Below are 19,151 nucleotides of genomic sequence, written 5' to 3'. Positions count from 1 at the left end.
TAATGTTCCGGTCGGTAGCTAGCTAGAACTCACTCACGTGGCTAACGTTAGCGCCATTATGAAAAGACGCATGAGAGGGAAGCCCTACAATATTACAGTATTGAGTATTGAGAACGCTCAGGAGCAGGCAATGTTGGAAAGTCATGTCTTTAGACATGTACTTTTCTTAAATGTAGTTTTGTAACTGACTAAAACAAGCAGACAAGAAAATGGTGTTTGCATTTTTTGTTGTTGCTGTGAGCCAATGGGGTAACCTAGGTAACCACAGGTTTATTTTTTTATGTTTAGAACTCTGATATTATTATTATTTTTATATATTTTTTTAATTCAAAATACAGATCAACAATTTACATTGTTACATCATACAAAACAGAACGCAGGTATTAACGAGAAAATACTAAAGCATACAAAAAAATCTATGAAGTAATAGCAATTCTAGTGCAATTGTAATCACTCTGAAAAAATCGTATTATAATGATTCAGGAAAATGTTATTCTTGTTGTTATTCACTAGGGTTAATGTTTTAATAAGATAGTTAAATTCAATCAAAAATATGTGTAATTTTGGTATAGAATTTTGGAATTTTTGTTTGTGTATAAGGTATTTGGCAACAAAAATAAAACAAATTCCAATCATTTCAATGGTCTTGTTATCATTGCAATAGTAACATATTATATCCTTCATGTCAAAAACATGGGTAGTGTTCATAATGGTAAATAAGTATTTTGCAAGGTTTTCCCAAAATTCTGACACAAATTTACATTCAAAGAACAAGTGAGACAGATTGTCACCTTCCTTTTCACAGAAAATGCAGATATCATCAATAGCCATAAATTTGGATAACATAGAATTACATGGATATATCTTATGTAAAACTTTAAAGTGCACTTCCTTAACTTTGTTTGGTATACAATATTTGTAAGGCCTTAACCATGCATTTTCCCAGACAACAACCACAGACACAGGTTGTTTTCCCCTGGGACTATGGGTTGACGCACTAGGCCTAACTTTTCCAATCCTTCCAAACTGTAAATTGTAGCTCTGTTTTCAGGAATTAAAAAAGTTCATAGACCAGGCTGCCTGGATAGTTAATTCATAATTGTATTAGTTAGACTCGTGAAAGCAAAAGTCTCACATTAAATAATGTACCACATATTTCAGACATTTTCTTTCGAACGCTAGGGGAGAGCGAGGTATGTTGTCACACTTTTTACGCAGTCTATCATTTACTGGGCACAATGCATCACAATGGTATAAATGTCATACCTAATGAAAGAAGATGGTATTGGGCACATATTTTGTATTCATTATATCTTCATATCTTCTTTCAGTATGGACTTGTAGACCGTTAAATAAAGAGTGTGCACTTGTGACAATTCAACTTCATTAAAGAACTCAAAATAAAAACAATCATGCCTAGAGAATCTGGCAAATCATGCCTTTCAATCAAGACAATAATGCTGGCAGAGTACACATTAATTAAGTGGCACGACCACTTTACTTTGAAATCGAACGTTCTCTGGCGTGCACATAGATCCACGGTAATTGTTGGAATGGAATGTAATGCTTCAGATAACTTGCTTAAATGTTTAAAGTCGTTTAAAAAACGTGGTGTTTAAACACACTAATGCACTAATGCACAGTTTTGTAACAGCCTATACGACGTACATCCGTATCTGACTAATCAGACTCCTCTTCAGAGTCACAGTTCTGGCACACATAAATTGCCTGGCCTGAGGTGCAAGCATCATGGGCCCATTTGTTGCATCTCACACACTTCACCCAAGTCTCCTTTGGAAGGCAGTTTAAAAATGGCTCCACACAGATGAAGCAGAACCCCTCCTATTCATCTGATGATGACTCTTCTATGCTTTTTCATTTTTTAGCTGCCTTCTTGTTCTTTGCAGATCCAGATTTTGACCCCCCCCTTGCTTCCCTTTCTTCGGAAACAGCCTTTTGTTAGATTGTGCCTTATTCTTTTCCATTTCTAGTGCCTGCTTCACTGGTGTGTCAATTAGAATTGCTGTTTTGCACCGTTTTATTCCTTTGCAAGCTGGTTTTCGGGGGCCAGCTTTTGGATAAGGCCGGATGTCAAATCAAATCAAATCAAATTTATTTATATAGCCCTTCGTATATCAGCTGAAATCTCAAAGTGCTGTACAGAAACCCAGCCTAAAACCCCAAACAGCAAGCAATGCATGTGAAAGAGGCACGGTGGCTAGGAAAAACTCCCTAGGAAAAACTCCCTAGAAAGGCCAAAAACCTAGGAAGAAACCTAGAGAGGAACCAGGCTATGAGGGGTGGCCAGTCCTCTTCTGGCTGTGCCGGGTGGATATTATAACAGAACATGGTCAAGATGTTAAAATGTTCATAAATGACCAGCATGGTCAAATAATAATAATCATTGTAGTTGTCGAGGGTGCAACGAGCACGTCCGGTGAACAGGTCAGGGTTCCGTAGCCGCAGGCAGAACAGTTGAAACTGGAGCAGCAGCATGGCCAGGTGGACTGGGGACAGCAAGGAGTCATCATGCCAGGTAGTCCCGAGGCATGGTCCTAGGGCTCAAGTCCTCCGAGAGAAAGAAAGAAAGAGAGAAAGAGAGAATTAGAGAGAGCATATTTAAATTCACACAGGACACCGGATAAGACAAGAGAATACTCCAGATGAAACAGACTGACCCTAGCCCCCCGGCACATAAACTACTGCAGCATAAATACTGAAGGCTGAGACAGGAGGGATCAGAAGACACTGTGGCCCCATCCGATGATACCCCCGGACAGGGCCAAACAGGCAGGATATAACCCCACCCACTTTGCCAAAGCACAGCCCCCACACCACTAGAGGGATGTCTACAACCACCAACTTACCGTCCGAAGACAAGGCCGAGTATAGCCCACAAAATCTCCGCCATGGCACAACCCAAGGGGGGGGGGCGCCAACCCAGACAGGAAGACCACGTCAGTGACTCAACCCACTCAAGTGACGCACCCCTACCATGGACGGCATGGAAGAACACCAGTAAGTCAGTGACTCAGCCCCTGTAATAGGGTTAGAGGCAGAGAATCCCAGTGGAAAGAGGGGAACCGGCAAGGCAGAGACAGCAAGGGCGGTTCGTTGCTCCAGCCTTTCCGTTCACCTTCACACTCCTGGGCCAGACTACACTTAATCATAGGACCTACTGAAGAGATAAGTCTTCAGTAAAGACTTAAAGGTTGAGACTGAGTCTGCGTCTCTCACATGGGTAGGCAGACTATTCCATAAAAATGGAGCTCTATAGGAGAAAGCCCTACCTCCAGCCGTTTGCTTAGAAATTCTAGGGACAATTAGGAGGCCTGCGTCTTGTGACCGTAGCGTACGTATAGGTATGTACGGCAGGACCAAATCGGAAAGATAGGTAGGAGCAAGCCCATGTAATGCTTTGTAGGTTAGCAGTAAAACCTTGAAATCAGCCCTTGCCTTAACAGGAAGCCAGTGTAGGGAGGCTAGCACTGGAGTAATATGATCAAATTTTTTGGTTGTAGTCAGGATTCTAGCAGCCGTATTTAGCACTAACTGAAGTTTGTTTAGTGCTTTATCCGGGTAGCCGGAAAGTAGAGCATTGCAGTAGTCCAGCCTAGAAGTAACAAAAGCATGGATTAATTTTTCTGCGTCATTTTTGGACAGAAAGTTTCTGATTTTTGCAATGTTACGTAGATGGAAAAAAGCTGTCCTTGAAACAGTCTTGATATGTTCTTCAAAAGAGAGATCAGGGTCCAGAGTAACACCGAGGTCCTTCACAGTTTTATTTGAGACGACTGTACAACCATCCAGATTATTTGTCAGATCGAACAGAAGATCTCTTTGTTTCTTGGGACCTAGAACAAGCATCTCTGTTTTGTCCGAGTTTAAAAGTAGAAAGTTTGCAGCCATCCACTTCCTTATGTCTGAAACACAGGCTTCTAGCGAGGGCAATTTTGGAGCTTCACCATGTTTCATTGAAATGTACAGCTGTGTGTCATCCGCATAGCAGTGAAATTTAACATTATGTTTTCGAATGACATCCCCAAGAGGTAAAATATGTAGTGAAAACAATAGTGGTCCTAAAACGGAACCTTGAGGAACACCGAAATTTACAATTGATTTGTCAGAGGACAAACCATTCACAGAGACAAACTGATATCTTTCCGACAGATAAGATCTAAACCAGGCCAGAACTTGTCCATGTAGACCAATTTGGGTATCCAATCTCTCCAAAAGAATGTGGTGATCGATGGTATCAAAAGCGGCACTAAGATCTAGGAGCACGAGGACAGATGCAGAGCCTCGGTCTGACGTCATTAAAAGGTCATTTACCACCTTCACAAGTGCAGTCTCAGTGCTATGATGGGGTCTAAAACCAGACTGAAGCGTTTCGTATACATTGTTTGTCTTCAGGAAGGCAGTGAGTTGCTGTGCAACAGCTTTTTCTAAAATTTTTGAGAGGAATGGAAGATTCGATATAGGCCGATAGTTTTTTATAATTTCTGGGTCAAGATTCGGCTTTTTCAAGAGAGGCTTTATTACTGCCACTTTTAGTGAGCTTGGTACACATCCGGTGGATAGAGAGCCGTTTATTATGTTCAACATAGGAGGGCCAAGCACAGGAAGCAGCTCTTTCAGTAGTTTAGTTGGAATAGGGTCCAGTATGCAGCTTGAGGGTTTGGAGGCCATGATTATTTTCATCATTGTGTCAAGAGATATAGTACTAAAACACTTTCGTATCTCCCTTGAGCCAAGGTCCTGGCAGAGTTGTGCAGACTCAGGACAATGGAGCTTTGGAGGAATACCCAGATTTAAAGAGGAGTCCGTAATTTGCTTTCTAATGATCATGATCTTTTCCTCAAAGAAGTTCATAAATGTATTACTGCTGAAGTGAAAGCCATCCTCCATTTGCGAATGCTGCTTTTTAGTTAGCTTTGCGACAGTATCAAAAAGAAATTTTGGATTGTTCTTATTTTCCTCAATTAAGTTGGAAAAATAGGATGATCGAGCAACAGTGAGGGCTCTTCGATACTGCACGGTACTGTCTTTCCAAGCTAGTCGGAAGACTTCCAGTTTGGTGTGGCGCCATTTCCGTTCCAATTTTCTGGAAGCTTGCTTCAGAGCTCGTGTATTTTCTGTATACCAGGGAGCTAGTTTCTTATGACAGATGTTTTTAATTTTTAGGGGTGCAACTGCATCTAGGGTATTGCGCAGGGTTAAATTGAGTTCCTCGGTTAGGTGGTTAACTGATTTTTGTCCTCTGACGTCCTTGGGTAGGCAGAGGGAGTCTGGACGGGCATCAAGGAATCTTTGGGTTGTCTGAGAATTTATAGCATGACTTTTAATGCTCCTTGGTTGGGGTCTGAGCAGATTATTTGTTGCAATTGTAAACGCAATAAAATGGTGGTCCGATAATCCAGGATTATGAGGAAAAACATTAAGATCCACAACATTTATTCCATGGGACAAAACTAGGTCCAGAGTATGACTGTGGCAGTGAGTAGGTCCAGAGACATGTTGGACAAAACCCACTGAGTCGATGATGGCTCCGAAAGCCTTTTGGAGTGGGTCTGTGGACTTTTCCATGTGAATGTTAAAGTCACCAAAAATTTGAATATTATCTGCTATGACTACAAGATCCGATAGGAATTCAGGGAACTCAGTGAGGAACACTGCATATGGCCCAGGAGGCCTGTAAACAGTAGCTATAAAAAGTGAGTGAGTAGGCTGCATAGATTTCATGACTAGAAGCTCAAAAGACGAAAATGTCATTTTTTTTTTTTTTGTAAATTGAAATTTGCTATCGTAGATGTTAGCAACACCTCCGCCTTTGCCGGATGTACGGGGGGTATGGTCACTAGTGTAACCAGGGGGTGAGGCCTCATTTAACACAGTAAATTCATCAGGCTTAAGCCATGTTTCAGTCAGGCCAATCACATCAAGATTATGATCAGTGATTAGTTCATTGACTATAACTGCCTTGGAAGTGAGGGATCTAACATTAAGTAACCCAATTTTGAGATGTGAAGTATCACAATCTCTTTCAATAATGGCAGGAATGGAGGAGGTCTTTATACTAGTGAGATTACTAAAGCGAACACCGCCATTTTTAATTTTGTCCAACCTAGATCGAGGCACAGACACGGTCTCAATGGGGAAAGCTGAGCTGACTACGCTGACTGTGCTAATGGCAGACTCCACTAAGCTGGCAGGCTGGCTAACAGCCTGCTGCCTGGCCTGCACCCTATTTCATTGTGGAGCTAGAGGAGTTAGAGCCCTGTCTATGTTCGTAGATAAGATGAGAGCACCCCTCCAGCTAGGATGGAGTCCGTCACTCCTCAACAGGCCAGGCTTGGTCCTGTTTGTGGGTGAGTCCCAGAAAGAGGGCCAGTTATCTACAAATTATATATTTTGGGAGGGGCAGAACACAGTTTTCATCCAGCGATTGAGTTGTGAGCCTCTGCTGTAGAGCTCATCACTCCCCCTAACTGGGAGGGGGCCAGAGACAATTACTCGATGCCGACACATCTTTCTAGCTGATTTACACGCTGAAGCTATGTTGCGCTTGGTGACCTCTGACTGTTTCATCCTAACATCGTTGGTGCCGACGTGGATAACAATATCTCTATACTCTCTACACTCGCCAGTTTTAGCTTTAGCCAGCACCGTCTTTAGATTAGCCTTAACGTCGGTAGCCCTGCCCCCTGGTAAACAGTGTATGATCGCTGGATGATTCGTTTTAAGTCTAATACTGCGGGTAATGGAGTCGCCAATGACTAGGGTTTTCAATTTGTCAGAGCTAATGGTGGGAGCCGTCGGCGTCTCAGACCCCACAGCGGGAGGAGTAGAGACCAGAGAAGTCTCGGCCTCCGACTCCGACTCACTTAATGGGGAGAACCGGTTGAAAGTTTCTGTCGGCTGAATAAGCGACACCGGTTGAGCATTCCTACAGCGTTTCCCTCCAGAAGCCATGAGAAAGTTGTCCCCTGGAGTTGGTAGTCCGCTGTCAGCAATGGCATTGTTGGGCAAGGGTGAGCTGGTGCTAGCATAAGAACTGGGCAGGTTTGTGTCTGAGTTTGTGCTAGGCAGGGCTGGAATGGTGCTGGGGCCTGGCAGGTTGGTGCTGGGCCCTGGCAGGGCTGGAATGGTGCTGGGGCCTGGCAGGTTGGTGCTGGGGCCTGGCAGGGCTGAAATGGTGCTGGAGCCTGGCAGGGCAGGCTTGGTGCTGGGGCCTGGCAGGGCTGAAATGGTGCTGGGACCTGGCAGGGCTGAAATGGTGCTGGGGCCTGGCAGGGCTGAAATGGTGCTGGGGCCTGGCAGGGCAGGTTTGGTGCTGGGGCCTGGTAGGGTTGGGTTCTGAATGGGGCGATATGTAACGTAGGATGTCGCAAACTCGGTTTCCAGAAATACATTCCTGTTGTAAGGTTGTACCCCAGCCACCCTAAAGCCAGCCTGAATGTTCAAGGGGGTTGCAGCCAGAGGATAGGCGATTGCCACAATCCCAGGAATGTCATAAATTGACATTGTCTTCCGGGGTTGTTCTTCATCCAGGCATCACACGCGGTGTTGATGTGCCTCTTTAGCTGCCCATAGACAGACCTGTCTAAGGGTTGAAGCCGATGAGAGCAATGTGGTGGGAATGACAGCATAATTATGCCATTTTCTTTGGTATAATTGAGTCCATCAATGGACAGATGAGACTCGTGATTTTGTCCAAAAGGAGTAAACAGGGCTTTTCCTTTGAGTACTTCGTATGCTCGACAAAATGTTTCAGGAAGTCAGGAAGTCAACAAAGTGCACATCTTTCATCCACCCAGAGGGATTTGCCCCTCCTTTGCTGCCAGGTGGCCCATTGATCAGGAAATGATCGCGGAAGTTGACACGGGGGAATATATAATATGGAGGAATACTATTCCCTGTGGCTGAGACAGCACAGGCCAGTGTGACGAGGGTTCCCCTTTCAGCGGACGTCAGTGACCCTACTTGTTTGACTCCACGTCTGCCCACCACTTTGTCAGGTTTATGTACAGTGGTCACCCCAGTTTCATCGACATTCCATATGTCTCCTGGTCCAAATTGATATTTCTGTAGCACTTCGGCTACATTGTCGAAGAAAGTATTAACATTTTCTCTGTTGAAGCTAGCTAGTTGCCTCTGGCTTTCTCAGTGAAAGGGTTGGGTGACGCTTTAAGAAGCCTGTAAACCACTCCGAGCTGGCCTTTTCTTTTTCTGCCCACATTAGCGTGAACTTCAGCTGGTGTGCCACAGCAAACTGGTAGGCAAGTCTTCTGACCTCACTTTGCGACAGACCAAAATAAATGTCAGCTGACCTGGTAATGTACTGAACAAGCTGCATCTCCAAATCATGTGTTCTGCAACTTCACCTGCCTCACTGCCTTTAACATTATGCCAGGTGGTGTGCTGCCATTCTCTGTCTTCCTTTTATCATTTCTAATCATCTTTCTTTCCTTCCCTTCTTTCCTTCCATCCTTCCTTCCTTCCTTTCTGCTTTCCTTCAAAAAATAATTTACTCATTGCAATTACATATACCATTGCAGGCTTATTAAGCCCACCTCCCTGTCTACTACCCTTGTTGCAACAATGCAATTCATAACACCACACTAAATTCATGACACTGCATGAAGTTGTGTGTGTGTGTGTATACTGTCTGATACAGTAGGCATGTAGTGTGTTAGTAGACACACACACACACACACACACGCCAGAGCCTGTCTTGTGTAGTCCAGGGATATGTCTGCTGCTCTAAACTATACATGTATATATGTGTATATATAATATTGCATTTACAGTAACATTTCATACTATTATTAGAGCTGATTACACAATATCACAATGTTTTTTGAGCATGTTCTATGTGTCTATGTATACTGGAGCAAGTTGTCACATGTGAAGACTTGCCCCTAGGTCATTGAGACTACTTGCCCCAAACTGACATGTGTGCTAATGTTGGCTAAATCACAAGGTTAGCTCAACATAGGACTGCAGCTAAAGTATCAAAATACACGTTATTGTCTCCTCTACTCAGTGCTAAATTATAATTTTGAACATTCATCCCTAACAAAGTTTTATTGCATAAAATGTAAAGTGCCAATGTTTTACTTCTGAAGGGGAAAAATAAGAAACTTGTGCTCACCTCAGATTAGAGTGACATTGACCATAGAACATGTAGTCACACAAAGTAGCTATTTGATTTTTGAGATAGCGCCTCTAGTGTTGGAGGTATGAACAGTTTGACAACTTACCTGTGTGAAAACTTACCCCGCTCTCCCCTACTCCTCTTACACTAGGCTAAAAACGCAATTCAAACTTTAAAACGTGCAGAACGTTCTGGAATAGTGTGCTTTTGAAAACATTTATACTTTTAACTCTTTGTCCTTCGAAAACCAAAAACGAATCCACTTTAATGGGATTTCTTCAAAGTTCTAAAGTTCCCATTGTTAACTTCCATGACTTCTAACATTCGATTCACTGTAAACATTTACTTTTGACACAAATCAACTACTTTTACAACAAGCAAAAACTTAGAGGGTATGACATATTGGCCTTCTTCTCTGCTATTAAAATCAGAAGAGAATTGTGTTCTACTAAAAGAGGTACAGCTGTTTTAGGAACTGCACTAACTACTTTCATTAAGCTAACTTCCCACTGTTGAATTAACAACTGCAATAGAACATTCAAAACGGACAAATTATAGCACTGGTTGAGTACATTGTAAGCATTAGACAATGAGTAAACATTGTGATTTATGACACACATCAGCTACTTTGACCACTTTCCCAACAAGGTAGCCTTTTCCTGCAGTCACTGACCAAAAGTGACCTCTTTGGCCTCATGGATGGAATGTTATTCATATTTTTTACAATTTCATAAATAATGAATTTTTTTATTTTATTTTTTTAAATCGACAAATCCGGTATTTCTATGTCAAATGGTTTTGTTACATTTCAGTCTTCTGTGATGTATATAAAGTGTATTATTGGGATGCAAACTCAAAATTGAACACATTTCTATATCTGACATGGTACAGGTGTCTTCTTTTATTTAAGCCCATAACCATGGGTGTGAGGCTAATACTTTTGTTTCAAAGTAGATTTGTTTGACTACCAATAATCACTCTGTGTAGCCAGTGCAGTAATAGGTTAACTTAGAGGGTATCAAATCTGACATTTTACCAATCCATTGATACAGCTGTTTTAGTAACCACATCAACTACATTTTATTTCAACTTTTAAAAACCACTGCTGTTTTGACCACTTTCCCAAGAACTTACATAAAGAGTATCTGCTTTTTCCCTCATGAACTTCTACAGATGCACCATCGAGAGCATTCTGTCGGACTGTATCATCGCCTGGTACGGCAGCTGCACCGCCTGCAACCGCAGGGCTTTCCAGAGGGTGGTGCGTTCAGCCCAACACATCACCGGGGGCACACTGTCTGCACACAAGGACATCTACAAAGCTGTGACTGAGATACCTAAAAACAGCTATCTCCAGGCCATCAGACTGCTGAACATTCATCACTAATCGGCCTTCCACCCGGTACCCTGCCCTGCACCTTAGTATAGTAATGTTTACATAATGTTTATTGCTCTGAAATCATTTCTGTAGTTTTAAACAGATAAGATTCTCATTCCTGCATCTTTATCTTGTTGAAATGTAATTTGATCTCTGAAAATTACGTTGATAGTTTTTTCGGTTTATATGTAAATACTGTATTCTTGACATAGCTCATCCACATAACTATTGCAGTACATTCCTTTTTCCTACATGTATATTTTCCATACTGTCTATATGTATTTATATTCCGGACTCTGATATAGTGCGTTCCGATATCTCTTGTTTTTTCCTCTTTTTTGTTGTTGTTGATTATTTGTGTATTAGTATTGTACTGTTAGATATTTACTGCACTGCTGGAGCTAGAAACACAAGCATTTCCCGGCACCTGCTTTAACAGCTGCTCATCTGTGTATGCCACAAATAAACTTTGATTAGATTTTGACTTGATTTAGATCTGAAATCAAAATGCAAATATCTTCTACAAATCCAACAATACAGCTGTTCTAGTAAACACATCAATTACTTTCTCTCCACTTTTCCAACCACTTAAGAAACAACTTAGAGTGAAATCTTAGTCTGCTTCTCTACTTTTCAAATCTGAAATCAGAACAGAAATATATTCTACAAATCAAATTATAGCACTGGGGGGAGCACATAAGACTGTGTCGCATAGATCACCCCACTAAACTACACCCACACTGACCAAACTACAGTAGCGACCCCATTTACTATAGCTAACCCATGGCCTACCTAAAACATTCAATTTTACTACTGCATTGTACTTCTGGGCTACTTACTACTATGTAGTCTCCCACTGAAGGCAACTATGTATATAACAGTCCCTCCCTCTACTACACCAGCCTCCATTGTTCAACACACATATTCCTTAAAAGTGTGGTAGTCTGAGACTAGTTATTTGTGATGAAATGTGCGATCTAACGCGATAAAAGTAATAATGTTGATATAGTAGTCTATCAAAGAAATCAGACCAGATATTTTAATATTTAACATTGACTAGGCTATAGTTCACAGCTTCGCCTAAGTAAAACTTATTTCACTGCCACAAATACATTTTTCTTCATGAAAAATTACCATGTAGTTTATTTATTTTGTATTTATTTGGAGCTCCTGTTTACTGCACCTGGTAGGTTACTCCATGTGATAGGCTACCTGGGGAGGGCCTCCACATGCTCCAATCTGATCCGTGACTGATTATTGGCAGTGGCTTCAAACGCCTTGCCAAACCCTTGGCGCTTAAGGCCGTTTGCAAACACTTAAGCTAAATGAGGCCCAACCTTCTGTCGCTCGAATCCCCTGTCAAGGAAAGTTATAATAGTTTGAAAGTCTTTGGTCAATTAGGCCTACTTATGACGTGAGAACAACATCTGATTGCCAAGTCGTAGTAATTCTACAGGGGAACCGCATTAGGCCAACCTTTTTCTCGTTCGTTTTAATTTGAAATGTCTGAAAACTGGGTTATAGCCCACCATTGTAACCAATGCTACACCTGGAAGCAAAACCGGATACAATTGTTCTGAAACATAAGTGATTATTGAGATAAATATAAGCTATAGCCTACATTAAAAAAAAAGAATAAAAAATCACTGAAACGTTTCATCCTTTAGGCACATGTACAGTAGGCTACACAGGAACATTACCATTCAATTAGCCTGTTTGAAATAGACCTACACTACAGTTTTTACGTGACATTGAAGTTTGCCTGTACAGGTCAAGTGTAATAAGCTATTTTTATGCATAATTGGGCAAAGTACGCACATATAGGCTAGTTGTATTATTTGGAGGTATTTACTTGTGCATGGACCATAACAACCTGCCTGGTAAATCATAGTGCAGGGGAAGCTACGGTCAAAATACTGCAGTGCAAGTTTGGTTGAATACACCATAATTAAATTCCCAAACATTGCCAATCTAAAGCAGTGTAGTGGTGGTAATTAAGCAATGTCACGAGTATAGCAACGACGCCCAGGAAAGTCATGGAACCCAGGGGAATAAGGCTACACTTTCTGATAGACAAGAAATACGACAGCTTGACGGGTTCGATGTTACTACAGACGCTTTCTACGTATATATGCAGTCTGCCAATGAGGAAATGGCTTTTCAATTCATTCACTGTACGAAAATCACGTGCCTAAAGGTTATCTTGGATGTCATTGGTTACTGTATGGTTGCTGCTGGTGCCGTATTTGGGCGGAGTGATTGACTTGAATCGACCGAATACATCGACTAGCCTAGCCGATAGCCCACGCAATCGAAAAGGGTGGGAGTTTGACCACCTCTCACATTTTGTGCCCTCTAAAAAACTTGGGATTTCAAGGAACTGTGGGTTAGCCTATACATTTAACAGAATGGAAGCGTACATATGCTTTTCGCACATTATGGACACTTTGGCCGCTATAAAGCAGTAAAAGGTTTATGTACTTCTTTACATAAGTTATATCTTCGGCGCTTCAACAACCAAGCTCACTGACCACGATGCGCAATTCTCCGCGCTTGGTGTCGGGGCGTTGGAATGCCAAGACATCTTGAACCGGGGGGCAAAGACCTTCGGTTAGGGATCATCCCGTATGGAGAGACCTCTCACTTAGCAGCCTTCAATCTAAGCTCCCCGTGTCAAGACGTTGCCGCGGCACAGAAGTCCCCGTTTATTCCCCAAGACTCCGGATACGCAGCTGCGCTCGGAAACAACTACGGCGGTCACTTTGGTTCACATGAATATAGAGCTATTGACTCCATGGATTTTTCGATCAGGTATCGCACTTCAGACATTGTCGATATAGCAACAAGGGATGCTGAGCACGGATTTTTCAGCCGCACCTCAACAGAAAGTTTGCGAATGCCCCTGATGATCTCTGAAAACCCGATGCACCCTCTATTTCCATCTATATACGACCAGAGCGCATCCCCAAATGGATACACAGCGAACCGCAGGGCGCATGTGGGTTCACGGGGAGACATAAACGTGGGAGCAGATCCGCATCAACCTGTCTCCAGCCCTCACCCACACGTCAGTGCTACCCAGCTCCACTTTGATCACAATGTGGACATGGGTATGAGAGTAGCAACACAGAATGGTAACGGTGCTTTCTTTCGATACATGCGACAGCCCTCTAAGCAGGACGTCGCCTGTAAATGGATAGATGAGAATCAGACAAATCAACCCCAAAAAACGTGCGGCAAGATGTTCTGCTCCTTGTTTGAACTGGTTACGCACGTCTCCATGGATCACGTCGGCGGTCCAGACCAGGGTCATCATACTTGCTTTTGGAAGGATTGTCCGAGAGAAGGCCAATCTTTTAAAGCAAAGTATAAATTAGTCAACCACATTCGTGTACACACTGGAGAAAAGCCATTCAACTGTCCGTTTCATGGCTGTGGGAAAATATTTGCCAGGTCGGAAAATTTGAAAATACATAAAAGGATTCATACAGGTAATGAGCCAGCCCTACATTCTATCAAATCAACATGCCTAACATAATATGCAATGTGTTATATGAAACTGGTTGAAGTTACAATGCTCTCTGTTTTAAGACTGCTATGGGTCTAACTTTGACTAACTACCAGTCAATAGGCCTATCCAACTGCAATTTTGACGCACAACGCAATTGCAATTTATTAAATTAATTTCTACATTAAAATTACTCATTTTCTTTGGCAGGTGAGAAGCCCTTCAAATGCCATTTCGAAGGCTGTGACAGGCGGTTCGCAAATAGCAGCGACAGAAAAAAACACATGCACGTACATACCTCAGACAAGCCATATATCTGCAAGGTGTGTGACAAGGCCTACACTCATCCCAGCTCTCTGAGGAAACACTCGAAGGCAAGCCATCTTTTCTGGTGAAAAATGCCAACGTATATGACCTATATTTATATGACGTAGTATATAGAAATCAAATGATTCTCCATTGTTATATGTAACTGAAAGAAAACACAAAATATAGGCTATGGAAAAAATTGAAGGACTAGGCTACATATCCTGTGTTTGTAAATTTGAGCAATCAAAAAATACACTTTTGAGTTACCACATCTACAATAAATGTTCTCACTTTACAGGTTCACGAATCTCAAAGCTCAGGGACCTCCCCAACGGGAACATCTGGATACGAGTCATCCACGCCACCTGCTGCGTGTAGACCTATGTCCTCAGCCATCGAAGACTTGACAAAACCATCCATGCTGGTCAAGCATCATACGTCAATATTTAAAGAGGATCTCTCATCCAATGTGGTTGAATGGTACGTTTGAAACGGTTAGAGTTAACAGTCCAAGTGAGAACACTAAACGTTTATATAGTTATCCACTGGGCACACTGGTTGAATTAACGTTTTTTCCACGTCATTTAAATGAAATTGTGGACGGTAGGCAGGAACTCAGGCCCATAGCATAGGTTTGCTCCGTTTTCAACAAAAGTTCAGAAAACACAGCGTAGTCCTATGCATTGCCTTAGTGTTGAGCTGTAAATGCACACTCAAAATGCAGAGCAAATGCAATCAAATGGCAATCATTCTGGAGTGATGTTTCTTCTATAGCCTCCCAAATGTTAGGAAAAGTCTGATCCTTGGAAAATACTGCACATTTACTACGGATTTACAGATGAAAATGTGGCCCACTGCACCAAAGCCTTTACATTCATAGATAGGCCTCCATATAAGCCTACTGATAAATGGACAAAGACATCCCCCCCCCCCTGTTTATTTTACCAGGTAGGCCAGTTGAGAACAAGTTCCCATTTACAACTGCGACCTGGCCAAGATAAAGGAAAGCAGTACGACACAAACAACAACACAGAGTTACACATAAACAAACGTACAGTCAATAACACAAAAGAAAAGAAAAATAGAAAAATCTATGTACAGTGTGTGCAAATGTAGAAGAGTAGGTTAATTAATACATGAAAGAAAGAAAGACATACGAAATGAATCATCAAAAGCAACATATAGAAACCGTAAAGTGCATAAAAAGAAAGGAAGTAAGTTTAGAGAGAAAAAGGAACCAGATAAAGGAGGAATTGAAGTATTACAGTAGAACAGTATTTTCATGTGTTGTTAGATTTCAGCTCTGTTTTCAGAATGAGTTTTAAGACAGAAAAAGATGGGTTTACTGTCATCCACATGGAATGTTGCCTTTTGCAAATAACAATATAAACATGTATTCCTTCATTTCTCTATCTTAAAATATACTGTTTACAATATAATTCATACAATTGTATTTTTGTTGCAGTTTATTGTAATGTTGTTGTATACATTTACAGATATAAACGGTTATATATAAATCAACATGATTTAGGCATGCAACTTTAGTCAACACTTCAATGAAAAACATGTTTATGGATATTTTGTACATTTTGTTTATGAGTGATGTTAAATCTAATAACTAGATACACTTGTATAGATTTTGGGGCTTTTATTTTTTAGATGTTGGATTTTGGAGTGGTAGCCTACCTTTTGCTAAATGATTTACAAGATCCAGCATTTGTGGACAAAGTAAAGTTGACAATCCATTACGGCCCAGAAGACAAAATATTCTTAAAGTGTTCAGTGGAACATCAAGGAAAATATTTTAAACAGGCAATTTAAATATGTACTGCAGTGTATCCCAAATTACCAATAAATTGGTAAGACTTTGATTTGGGTTTTCCCTGTTTATTTATCATGATGATGCTGTACATTATGTGTGGATCTGTACACAAATATGCTCTCATTATAGCCTATTAGATATCATTGGTGTAGCAAATTAACCAATTGTGTTGAAATATCAGTATATCTTTTATCCGATTAACCCTCATGCTACCAACATATTTTACATACTGTACATCGATTACCAACTGGGGTCATTTTGACCCCAAGAAGAAACTATTGAAAAAGGAACAATCATAGCAAAATATCAATTTATTAGTTATCAAAACATCCTTAGACATGTAAATAATGTTATCTGAAGCAGAAAATGACCAAAACAGACTGTTATTTTAGTAAAATTACCATTAATTAGTAAATTCTGTCAAATGAAAATATGAATGTTTCCTTCATATAATGTGCAGCTTTTTCCCAAAGTGCAATCCACATTAGAACTAAGAAGGTAATTGACCATAATTTGATTGTATCATTACATTTTTCAGAATCCTTAAGTATATATACATGTTTTTTGGTAAAAACGACTGCCTATTTGAAATATACTTAATTATTTTTACAAAAAGTGATTCTGATAGACATTGACCAAAAATATGGCTTAGTTTTCTTTATTTCCTTAACCCACAGCCAGCATTAGCATCGCTGCTGGTGAAACAGCTGGAGTGGGATGGGCTACGGCAACATGCTTAAAAAAACATGCCCGAATCTTTTTAGTCACTTCAAAGTGACTTAAAAGATTTTGTATACCATTGGCAGATTTTTATATGAACAGAAATAAGGTCATTTTGGTTTTTGTACACAGTCATAAGAAAAGTACAACCTTAGGCGAGTACATGGGGCGTTATATTGCTGCAGGTGATCTGTCTATCTGGTCAAAATCACTATCCTCTGGTGGTATGGATAACTTGTAATTCTGTCTCCAGAGAAACCTAGATTCAAATAAAGGTCATATAATTGATCATATTATATAGGCGGAATCAGGAGCATTTTTATTGATACAGTTCAAATTGATACAAAAACACGAAACAATGATTTAGATTTGTTAAGAACAAGTTGATTGACAAAATCAGGAAAAATATTAAGAATTGAATAAACCATCTTTGGACTATGATGTAAAAAAATGCCTCTGGGGTCAAAATTACCCCAGTCGGTAGCTTGAGGGTTAATAAAATACCTTCTGATGATAAACCCATGCGCTGCACCATTCATATATTGTCTTTTGCAGGTGTTTATTTTGCTGTCCGCCATGAACGGGCACACAACACTCCTCACCTTTTCAGCCTACCCTTCAGCTCTATTAGTCTATATCTGCTGGCTTAGCTAGGAGTACGTTCTAAGAGGATCAACCCATAAGCAGTTTCCAACGGCCCTTTGTCACGCAAATGTCTGTGTCATCTTTGTGAGAGTCTGGTCCTGTGTTGTTTTCTACGGATAGCCATGTCAACTGACTTCCGGTCAGCTCTAGCCCTGCTTATTGGTAGATACCCTCACCAATATCAAGTACTCCCCTCAGTAATATCACACCAATTTGGTTGTCACATTTTTAACAAAGATTTTTTTATTCTCCAAAATGCCTCCTAATCTTCATCTTCCCTGTTCTCCACCTTCCTCTTCACCATAATCATCCTCTTTGCCCTCCATAGCACTCTTCTGAGGACACCCGTCATATGAGCGGAGCCATCAGCCATGGTGGTGGTAGTGGTGACAGGCTGGAGCCTGCAGTAATTGTGCCCCTGCTGAGATGCTGGCCTGTCTGGGATCAGGGCCCAGCAGGAGGGGGGGCCCAGCCCCGCAGCCATGGGAACAGCCAGGGGAGGAGGAGGAGCCTAACCTGTCAGAGATTTAGACCTACTGGTTGATCTCTCATCCCACATACTCACTCAGCTGAACAAAAATTAATCTTCCACCTCTTTGGACAATTTGGGAGAGGAGAAACTGATGAACAAACATAAATTCCACCTACAGTTGGGGTTGATAAGGAGAGGAGGGAAGTTAGAAGTTACCTAGTGTTCACAAAACCATTTATTGTCAGTCTCCTTTAAGTAGATTATCAGAAGAGATACGAGACTGAGAAACAGAAACTATTTGTAGAAGATATATAGGAAATCATCAGATGTTTATTAGCAAAAATCTGTCGCTCCACTTTTCTGATTCCAGTCAGTCCTTTTTTCTGTGTGTATGTGCGCGCTTGGCGTGCATGCATGGGTGTGTGTCTACTCCCATTCATTACTTTTTTTTCAGCAGTCTCTCCTCTCAGTGCCAGACCAAGCTTCTTGCCCAGTAGGGTACACATCTACCCCTGATCACCTGCTGGGCTCAGAGCACGGCCCCATGCATGACTCTCTCCTTCGCCTTCCCGGTTCCCTCCATTCCCTCTACAGACTTTTGCTTTGGTCCATATTTTTGTCCACTTTCTTATCTTTACATTTAGGTCATCATGGTCAGCCCCTCTTACAGTAAGTGTATGCAAAAAGCAGAGGAAGACTCAACCACAGGACTTTCAACTGAAAAGGGGGTGGAGACATCCTGAATCACATGGGTTTGAAGTGGCTTAACTCTAGTGACCTCCCATTGGGTTATATTTGTGAGGTGTGGTACATTGAAGAGAAAAAAGCCAAGTTGGGCTAATGGTACCATCCAGAGACATATATTTAGAAAGTTAGGTCAACTTTTAGAATTTTAGAATTGTAGTCATTCAGTTAAATAGCGTTAAATATTCCCCATGTAATGTTAATGAGGAGCTAACGTGGCTGCCATAGAATGTTGAAGTGTCATGCAAATGCATCATAATACAGAAACCACATTGGCCCAAGTCTCTAAATATATATATACTGAACAAAAATATAAACGCAACATGTATTTCTGTCTGTAATAAAGCCCTTTTGTGGCAAAAAAAAACTCATTCTGATTGGCTGGGCCCTGGCTCC

The 19,151-nt window shown here is 41.3% G+C and overlaps 1 protein-coding gene across 1 annotated transcript; it reads left to right on the top strand.

The window, feature by feature from the left end:
* The first annotated feature begins 12,550 nt into the window (after positions 1-12,550).
* LOC115202638 (zinc finger protein ZIC 3-like) lies at positions 12,551-14,438 on the top strand. Its single transcript, XM_029766723.1, has 2 exons — positions 12,551-14,026; positions 14,254-14,438. The coding sequence occupies exons 1-2, from the start codon at positions 13,108-13,110 to the stop codon at positions 14,436-14,438; spliced, it is 1,104 nt and encodes a 367-aa protein (XP_029622583.1). The 5' UTR covers positions 12,551-13,107.
* Positions 14,439-19,151: the final 4,713 nt, after the last annotated feature.

Source organism: Salmo trutta, chromosome 12 (assembly GCF_901001165.1).
Source record: "Salmo trutta chromosome 12, fSalTru1.1, whole genome shotgun sequence".
NCBI lineage: Eukaryota > Metazoa > Chordata > Actinopteri > Salmoniformes > Salmonidae > Salmo > Salmo trutta.
This window is presented reverse-complemented; position numbering and strand designations above follow the sequence as displayed.

Bases quoted from the DNA above. Each gene is read 5' to 3' on its own strand.
- LOC115202638 (XM_029766723.1), top strand. From the start codon at position 13,108: ATGCCAAGACATCTTGAACCGGGGGGCAAAGACCTTCGGTTAGGGATC. The intron at 14,027-14,253 runs GTAATGAGCCAG...TTTCTTTGGCAG, and splicing joins ACATAAAAGGATTCATACAG to GTGAGAAGCCCTTCAAATGC.